The sequence below is a fragment of the Ursus arctos genome, unplaced genomic scaffold (genome assembly GCF_023065955.2).
Source record: "Ursus arctos isolate Adak ecotype North America unplaced genomic scaffold, UrsArc2.0 scaffold_1, whole genome shotgun sequence".
Taxonomy (NCBI): domain Eukaryota; kingdom Metazoa; phylum Chordata; class Mammalia; order Carnivora; family Ursidae; genus Ursus; species Ursus arctos.
Genome location: NW_026622763.1, coordinates 4,905,554 through 4,915,891, shown reverse-complemented (window position 1 = coordinate 4,915,891; position 10,338 = coordinate 4,905,554). Strand labels below are relative to the sequence as shown.

Genomic DNA, 10,338 nt, shown 5'->3' with positions numbered 1-10,338 from the left:
TCATGCCCCCCTTTTCCTTCTGACCTCTCCCTTCTGGAATGGAAATGTTCAACCTCTGCCTATCCTACCACTGTGTTCTAGAAGCAGATCACTAGTCTGGTTTCAGGGGTTCCCAGATGGAAAGGAATCTTGCTCCAGCATGAATCCTACCCCAGGTCTTCCCCATAACTGGTCTGAATGACTTAAATGAGAGTTTAATTGGTGGTATGTGGATGAAATACTGGCCTTAGAGGTGATGCTAGAATGATGAAGACTTTGGAGGATGTTGGGATTGGCTTCCCATGCGGGAAGGATGTAACTTTTTAGGGGTCACAGGTTGAGACGGTAATGGGTTTGTTTCCCCCAAAAAAGATTTTTTTGAGGTCCTAATTTCCAGTACCTCAGAATGTGACCTTGATGGAAATACGGTCTTTACAGATGCAATCAAGTTAAAATAAGGGCTCTTAGGGTGGGCCCTAATCCATTACGACTGGTGTCCTTATAAAAAACGGAAACACAGAGGGACACCACCACATGAAGATGTTACTTGTGTTGCCATAAGCCAAGGAATGCTTGGGGCTACCAGAAGCTACAAGAGGCAAGGAAGGATTCCCTTACAGGTTTCAGAGGGAGCATGGTCCTACTGACACCTTGATTCCAGGCTTCTAGCCTCCAGAGCAGAGGCAACAAATTTGTTATAAGCCCCCTACTTTTAATACTTTGTTACAACAGCCCTTATTGTTGGGACATATAGAACCTCAATTTTGGGCTTTTCTAGATAAACCTTAGCACATCTGCAATCATTTCCACAGGGTTAATTCTTAGAGAATTGCTGGCTGAGAGGATATACAAGATTCTGAGCCTTTTTGACTTGCATCACTAAGTTGCCCTCTAGATGAAGGTATTAATTTAAACGATCTCTAATACTGTGGGAGCACCCATTCCTTAAACTCTGATAGTAGGCTTTTTTTTTTTTTTAATCACTGTTAACTTCTGATTTGGATAACTGAAGTGTCCATTAAAAGACATGCCAGAGCATGTTGGGTTAGGATTACAGACATATCCTGGGAAGATTTAGTTGCAATGTTTCCCAGGTCAGTCTGTGCTTGGTCTCCTAGAAAGTGGTCAACTCAGGCAAAGGAGGGAAAACTGAGAACACACTGTCCAAGAACAGATCGGGACAAATCAATCACAGTGGAAATAAATATCAGCTTTATTAACACTCAAAGTGCCATTCATTTATATTCATTCCAAAGTCCAGAAGGTTACTCAGAGTAAGCCTTTGCACCACAATCTTTCAAAAAAATGAACATGTAAGAAAAAGCAATTTTCATTGTGCTAATTATTGCAGGCCTTCATGCACGATAAATCTAAACAAAGATGTGAGCCAACAATATACAAATTTCCATATAAACAAAGTCATTGATCACTAACAAAATATAAACATGGTTTCTTTCACATTAGATTTAAAAAAAAAAAAGCTATTTACCAGCAAGAAAAAATAAGTACAAAAAACTGTAAAACTCAGAAATTTTATACATTTTTACAAGCACAATTTTGAATGAGCAACACAAAGTCAAAATGTGCATGAAATGTGGCACATACCACACTGTATCTGGCTTCTGGTAGGTTTTTCTAATCATACCGGCTCCTTATAACATAATACACTTAGTGACATTCAACTTCAACAGTGGACTTTATTCCTAATACAAATAATTTTTACGTGGTACCGCATATTAAAAACAAGGTTTTCCTTAAGTACAATAACATTGTCAGACTGGAAATTTAATTTCCAATTCTTTTTCTGCCAGTTACTTAAAATACACAGTACAGTCTAAAGACACAACAATGTATGTTCAAACATTTCTAAACCAATTTATAGTCAATTACAAAAGATCACAATATGTCAATGTACTGTTTTATAAATGCAGTCTGACTTTGCCCAGTAAGAGAAAAACTCAAAGTTGAAATCTTTAGGGTAGAATATAGGAAATATTCAAACAGGCCAACAGCAATTGGAGATAAAAAAATCCTGACATCTCTTCAAGACAATTTAGTTTCAATATTTTGATAATTCAAAGGCCATTTTAATGGACAGTGTGTTTTTGCTACTGCCTTAAAACCTATTTTTCCTCTTAATTTGCATTTCACAGAATTCTCAGAAGAGAATTCAATGCCCTTCCTTGCAAGAGTATTTTAGTTGATATCTAAGTAAATTTGCATCCAATTCTGGAAATACAAATACATTTTAAATGGTTAAAAACAAAATTAAAAAAATATTTTTGATCAGCCAGCTGAAAATATATTCATATAGTAAATAATCTCTCAGAAAGCTTTTATATATATTTAATTATTCTAACTAAACAGTACCCTTATAAAACAAGTTCATAAAAATGTAGAAATGAAATTAAAATAAGAAATTACTGGGATATATACATGTGCCTACAGACAGAGAAAGACATCTCCACACACACATCCCCTGATACGCAGAGTTACAAGCATACTTTCAACTTAGTCATGGATTTTAGAATACATATAAAATCAGAAAGTGATGTTGAACTCCTGAGTTCTTCAACAAAGATAGAACCATAGTTAAGTATACTTTGTAAAAGCAAGAAGGTCCATTTAAGTCAGTAATAGCAGTGCAGTTACTGATGGCTACATCTTAAAAGAAGTTAAAACATAAAGACACAGACAGTAGTTCAATGCACGCATTCATGATACTCATACACCCATCAACAATTATTGGTCAGAGTAGTAAATCAGTGTACAAATTAAACATTTCCAAAAATGTGCAAAAGTCAACTCTGATAGGAAAAAAACATCTTTGTACATAATTATAAACTGCCCAGCATTCAACTGAGATTAAAAACGTTTACAGAGAGAAACTATTTAATAGATTAAATATAGACAATTTAATGGCTACATTAAAAAATGTACATTAGGTCAGAGGGTAAATTTACAAATTGATAATCATAGTCTGCAACAATTAAAAGTTTATTCTCAAATTTATCCAAGTTTACTTTTATTTACAATGATATTTGAATAAAAAGAACCATGTGAAATGTAAGAGATGTCAGACATTAAAAGTATTTTTGGTATTAACTCTTATAATACTTCAGAATGCAGGGTAGCAAATTTTAAAACCAATAGCAATAGAAAAAATGTAAACTTTTTACTTACTAATTAAGATTGTATTACAAACAACTGTTTGTTTTTAAAGAAGTATTCTTATCCATAGACACTGTACTTGCACGTGAACAGGGTATATTGCAAGGGTTTGGCCCACTTTCCTTTGCCCATAAGCCTTTCCAACTCAAATGTTTCCACTAGTCCTCTCTTCTTATTTCAGGTGGAAAAAAGTCTTTGGAAAAATGAGAATATGTCAAATCCACTTTGGAGCCTAAGTATCTAATAGAGCTTAAGATGTGACTCTCTTAACTTATCTCTCCCCTCCAAGTAATGCTTATGCTAAAATCACCACTAGTTACATGTGTTGGGTTTTTTTTTTTTAATTCTAAAAATATATAAATAAATGAACACAAAAGTGCTTTTCAGTATAGTCACAAACTTTACCGTTCTCAACTGGCATGAAGGGACTCAGAAATCCTTATCTGGGGACAAATTCTGCATGTATACTGGAGAACAGGCTCTTCCTTACGTTCCAAAATGTCCATGGCACAAAGCAGACATCAGCCCATAACCTACTTTTCTTCACAGCTTTCCTAAAATGCCCCTCAAGTCAAACACAAGTTCATAAATGTTAAGACACTAGGAAGAAAGTATGCCACCAACCTGAGGCATCATATGTCAACGTATATGTATATGCATCTATGGTCAAATGACAGTAAGATTGGCACACGTACAAGCTCAAATTGTAATGTTTATGTAGTTCTATAATAGCTGAAGTTCTGTATGTCTAAATGCAAACACCGAGCACCTGTCTTTTTACTTGAAGGACAGATTGGGATACAAATTCTACAAGTACCTGTTTTAACATGTTTATACTATTAGCTTACAGGTGGGCAGAAGTAACAGTGATAATCATTTTGGCTATGTGTGCAGGGAATATAAAAGCTTTGGTTTAAAGTGATTCTGATAATACAGATTGTAAATACAAACAAGGAGTCATCAGGCATAGGAAATAACAGTACTCACTGACTCAATGCCTTTGCTGTTATTAACAAAAATATCACATTACAATCAATTTAAATGCATAATTATAAAAAATATGAAGAATTACATATGAGACTGTATACAGGCAACAAATAAAAATGTATTCTCTTCAACTATGACTCCTCCCTCAACTTTCTGAAACTGAACCATGTCCGCTCTATCACCAAGAAGATTCTCTAGACTCCCCTGAAAGCTCATCACCATCTACAGCTCTGAAAGGTGAGTATGGAGAGATGGTTGGCCCTGATACTTCCCATACCTATTATGGCATCCTGTCCAGACTGTGGCAGAAGTCAAAGCAAAGCTAAAGACAACTATGAAGTAGGAACAGTGGCTTCACAGCACGTCTCCCCTAGCCAACCAAAAAGAGGTATAAGACAATTTCCTTTTGAACACTTGGTAAGCTAAGGAAGCTTGTTTTCATAATGTCTGGAAGAATTTCTATTCCAAATAGCTCATTAAGAACTATGCAAAATCAATTATTTTCTATTTCAGAATTATATATAAGCTCACTATTATACACACATATAAATTCAATTTTAATCTACTTTTACCAACCAAGAGCTTGGCAATTTACAATAAATACCTTTATTAAACAATCACTTGTACTAGCTACTTGTGGAAAATGTGCTGGCGTTCCTACCCGAAGACAATTACTCTCATCCATCATCAGTAGGTCATACACATTTCAGTTGTTCTTCTAAGAACAGAGACTAATCTAATTGAATATTCATCCTTTCCTTTCCTTCCCACCCTGCCCCAACTCCCAAACACACACACACACACACACACACACACACACACACACGTGCACACACGCGCGCACACACACATTCTCTCTCTCTTCACAGAAAAGTAAGCTAGAGCTTTAGTCAAAATGTTAGTTAAGAAGTAAGGATCAGAACTGTTATCCCTGGATTCCTTGCACATTGCCCTAAGTCTCATTGCCTTAACATTTGTAAACCATTTAAATGACCTCTTTAGGGCAAAATTAACCATTCTAGCTCTGCTATGAAAATCGTAACTGAACCATGATATACAAAGAATTTGGACAGCCAATGTGATTGAAAGTCAAGTTACCAAAATGCGAAACAATTTGCTATGTCTCTTTAGAATCAGAATACCTCTTTCTATCCTTATTGTAGGCATTCACGTCTAGTGGAGACTGCAGTGTGTCTATCACAGACTAATGCTAATGTTTCTCTTTGAACATATATATATGTAAAATATGGACATATATACATATATTTACATATATATATGTAAAACAAAAAGAGGTAGAGAAGGGTAGGAGGAGGAAGCAGGCATTAAGAAAGGTTTATGGGCCAGTATACAGTCCTAAGGCCAAATGAACTCTTGAAGCCTATTGATTTTGGAAAAACCTTCACTGCGGTGGGTAACTTGAATTATTATTGATATAAAATAAAATTAAGGCATACAGAGAAAAAGGCACTACCAAAAATGAACAATTAAATTGCTTTTCATTAACACTTAATCAATCTTAAAATTCAAATAAATACGAGCATTACATTTGTAAAAAGGCAAAACTTAATACAACAATAAGGTCTCAAGAAACTGTCCTGATCCTAGCATATGTAACACTGTTGAAAGAATTCAACTTCTATCAAATGTTTTGGGCATTTTAACAATTTAGATTTAAAAAAAAAAAAGTTTTCCCTTTAAAAGAAAAAGCAGGGGGAAAAAATCTCACTATGTTATGGGATATATGCCCCTCACCACTAGAACTGAGTAGGGGCTGGACTTTTATATAAGGGGGAGTCCTGAGACAGAGGCCGCCTGAACTATGGGGTCCCTCCAATTTGGGGATACTTTTAATCCCTGTTAATGGCATTTTAGTTTATAACAGCCAATGATTGCCCAAAATTGCTTTCCCTTCATTTCATAAAAAACAGCAACATTTTAAAACACCACTGCTGAACTTTCAGAGTTAGGGTATGCCATAAAATAAGTCTGTTTGCCCATGTTCCTCCTAGACTGTGACCTACTCAAGGATAAGTTAATCTTGTACCTGACAAATAGGCCACAATTATTGAATAAGCAAGTGAAAAAGATTCACCCTCTTTAAAAGAAATTGATAGATTCCTATACTTGACTGACAACCAGGTGGTTCTGTATCAAGCTATTGGTCTCTAGGCCGCAAATGAAACCACTGGCACAGAGCTCTGCTGTGGCTCAAAGAGTTCGCATCTGACAAATATCTTGGCTTTTGCACCCAAACTTGGTCGTCCCTATAAACTACCCAGATTTGATTTTCTTAGTGATTTCACATATCTTATAACAACTCCATCTCAGAAGTACTACAGACCAGACCTGACATATGTAAGAGCTAAAACAGCAGAGAGCTCTTAAAAAAAAAAGTAATAATTACACCTTTTTAATGTACTTTCCATTGGGAATAAAATAATGGCTCTCTCAAGTGAAAGCCAATTCAATTTACTCTGAAATAAGTTTTAACTTTCCTTTTACATTTCAGCCTGTGCATTAACATTTCAATCTCTTCTATAAATTATATAAGGTTGACTGCCTTTGAGAACTTTCTAAGGCGATCGTCTTTAACCATTTTCAAGTTAGAAACATGTTCTGTAAAAGAGAAAAATTGAAAAATTTTCAAGATAGTCATACTGAAAATTTCAAAGTCTGTATACTTTTAAATACATTTTAAAGAATTACCAACCATCAAAATTTCCATTAGTCATTACGATATTTTTCAACCCTTTTATTCAATACAGTTTGTTTGCAATGTAAAAGATCTTATATTTGGTCCAAGCCTAAGTCATGCCATTTTGAATCTCTCAAGGCCTAAGTAGAAATATATTTCCTGAAAAGCACATATAAGACTGCTAGTGAATCTTCTCCAGCACCAAGTCTGCCACTATCAAAGCAGAATGCATTTTAAAGGCACAAAGTCAGCAGTCTGGCCATTTTCCAGCCTCAGCAAAGAAACATTACAGTATAGAAGAATCAGTTGTGCATTTAAAAAACAAAATACATTTAGAGTCACTTTTAAAAGCTCAAATTTCATTTGTTGATTCATACCATTAGAAAGAAAAAAATTGGAGTGTCATATTTAACTGCCCCTAATAAAGGGGTTTCCTTTCAAAAAAAATTTTTTAAATTTACTTTTGGTCTTTCATACCTCATCCCACTTCAAGCTTTTTTGTTCTAGTAGTTGCTATATATATTAACTTTTATTGTCATTTTTGGTACCTTTACAACTTGTTTGAAATAAATTCACATCACATTTTATATAATAATTCTGTAAACTATTAGTCTATTTTTAAGTCTTTACATAAAGAACAATACTTTCCCATATTTTTCTTATAAAACAAAGGTCTTCTGCAGCAGTGTTAAAGGAGTAGTTTCTTTTCAGGTGGTTTTATCTTCCATAGCATTTAGAGATGAAAAAAGAGACTGGAAAAAGCAAACGATTTTGCCTTGGGCTTCACAGCCCCCCAAGATTTCTCTCTAAAGAACACCTGTCTCATATTCTGCACTGCTGGTTACCCTGGCAGACCAAAAATGAGCTAAAAGGAAATCAAAACCACACAAGACAAAGGAATGAAGGAAAAGCCCACTGGTCCAGATACCATGATCTTGCTCAAGCAGAAGAGATGCCTTCAGTCATAAAAGATAAATTATAATAGATCCACATCCTTGGGGACTATGTTTATAGCAAAGATTTGGCAGTTGATTTTCAAGGGGGAGGGGCCACTAATTCATATTCTTCCTTGCAAGCTGCTTCCTTTGATTATAAAGGTATGGGAGAAGCTTTGACAACCATATTTGTGCTTTGACTTTTTCTCACACTAGCTAGTGGAATTTCATATATTCCTACAGAAAATGCCAGATAGGACCTTGATACAGGAAACCAAGATCTACCTAACTTCAGAAACAAAGTATTTTAAGAGAGTCCCTAGAAGAGCATACCTTTTAACAGAAAATAAAATACCAGAGTCCCTTATGAATCCCATGAAAGGCTTCACATTTGGGGCCTCCAGAAAGACTACTATTTCCTAACCTTTAAAAGTACTTAGCACTTGCTTTATTATGCTGAAACAAACTGCAAGTAGCTAAATTACTGCCACTATTCATATTTTTCAGTAGCACAAGTCCATTAGAGATAGTGGGAGTTTCCCAGCTGCCTCTTTCCACTGGATGTCCTTGCTTTTGGTGGATATGTTATACTAGAAATACTTGGCAGTTTTAAACCTTCCTATAAAGTAGTTAATACTTTGTTTTGATATGCTTTTCTTTTCCCACACTTATGAACTGATTTTTGAGGAAAGAATATATCCAGATGGCTGGGTTTAATAGGCTCCATGTTTAAATTCATTTTGTTTCTACAGTGGAAGTTACTGATTTGGGTGTAATACACAGCTGGTAAGGAAAGGATTACTATTTGGTATCTGTTGAGATTGTTCACCCTTGACTTGAAGTAGTGGTATCTGCTCTTGTAAAACCTTTATTATGCATTACATCACTTTCTCTCTGAAATTTACCTTTTGCAAGGAACCTGCTCTGTAAATGGCTATTTTCAGTTTATAACTGGGGCTGGTCTTTGCATCAGGTTCTCAACTTCGGCACTTTCGACATTTTGGGCAGGATAATTCTTTGTTGGCAAATGGGGATGCTGTATTTGTATAGTGTAGTTTTTTTGGTGGCATCCCTGGCCTCAGACTACCCAGTGCCACTAGCATCCTTCTAGTCGTGACATGAAAAATTGTCTCCAGGCATTGCCAAATGCAAAGCAAAATGATCCCCACCCGACACTTGAGAACCAGTTTTACACGGTAACTATTCTGTGATCCCAAGAACAAGGATTTTTATCTCATAACACTAGCTTTAACATGTGGATACTCCAAGTTAAATTCTTAGTTCCCAAAGAATGTTATCTATGGGGAATCAGGAGCTAGAAATAGGAAAATGTAGTATACATGATTTTGATTATTTCTCTTTTCCTTTAATTTTGGGACTTTATCCCTCCAATAAAGACCATAGTTTAAAATATACTAAACAACATTTAGTTCTTCTTTTCATTATTTCTATTAACTGGCAAATGTGGATTCTTCTGCCCACACACTGAATTAGAGTAATCTCTTTTTGCCTTTTAATTTGGATTTGCTCACTGACTTCCCATATCTGCTTTACTCTGAAATAGTACCTTTTTTTTTTTTTAAAGCAGAAAGCTATCCCTCAAGGTTTATAGATTCCAGTAACATGGATCTATTATAGTGTATTTGCCTATTATACTGGTTAGGATTAACAAATAAACATACCTCTCAGAGATTCATATTTTCTATCAAGATTCCTACTGAGCAAAAAGCTTGGTAGACAGAGGTTAGGATCTAAAGAATACAGATATAAGAAGGAACCTATATTCTTTAAGTTGAGTACCTACCCTAAACTCAAGTTTAGGGCTCAACCCCACAAATGAGGACCTATTTTAAATACTAATCACTAAAAACTACAAATCATACATCATTTTCTTCTCCTTGTTTTCCATGTCTCCCCAACACCACCAATCTGTTAGTGACATGGGGAAAGACTCTGCAATCCTTAGGTATTCTAAATGATTTGTACTAAAAAGAGCAACTATGTACTAAAGTGCTTTATCTCTCTGAACCACATCAGTACATTATAAAAAATTAAAAAAAAAAAAAGGGAGTTTCAAGTTCTTGTAAGGGAAAAAAAAGATTAAATATAAAAAATTTAGGTTACTATTATTATTAAACAATTTAACCAAGAATCAAGAGAAATACTTTCCCTCTTGTCTTTTTTTCTCCCCATCTCTCTTTTTTATAAAAAAGAAAAGTGCAGTCAGAGAGAAGGTGAATGAATTGATGGGAGCTGCATAGAGGCACAGGAGAGGTTACTGGCTGCTAGTGATAATGCACAAACATGTGCCTTAACAGTTCATCAGCTGAAGGTCTCAGTTTGGCCTCTATAAAGATCCGTTTGAGGAAATCTCGAGTATAGTCTGAGACATGAGGTGGCAGCTTTGGGTTTGTTGGCTGAGTGGCGATTTTAAAGATGGCAGCCATAGCTTCGAATTCCGCCCAAGGAGGCTTTTCAGTTAGCATTTCCACCACAGTACAGCCCACACTCCTATGGGGGATAAAAAATTACACAAATAGTATCATCATGAAGGAAAGCCACTTAACT

General features: G+C 35.3%; 1 protein-coding gene across 3 annotated transcripts in view; it reads right to left on the bottom strand.

Moving 5' to 3' along the window:
* Positions 1-1,168: 1,168 nt before the first annotated feature.
* MAP3K2 (mitogen-activated protein kinase kinase kinase 2) overlaps positions 1,169-10,338 on the bottom strand; it is an 80,340-nt gene continuing 71,170 nt past the window's right edge. For all 3 annotated transcript variants that reach the window (XM_026510202.4, XM_026510203.4, XM_044388311.3), the window contains exon 17: positions 1,169-10,281. In XM_026510202.4, coding sequence (XP_026365987.1) covers positions 10,056-10,281 — 226 coding nt within the window. In that variant the 3' untranslated portion in view covers positions 1,169-10,055. The remainder of the gene's footprint in view (positions 10,282-10,338) is intronic.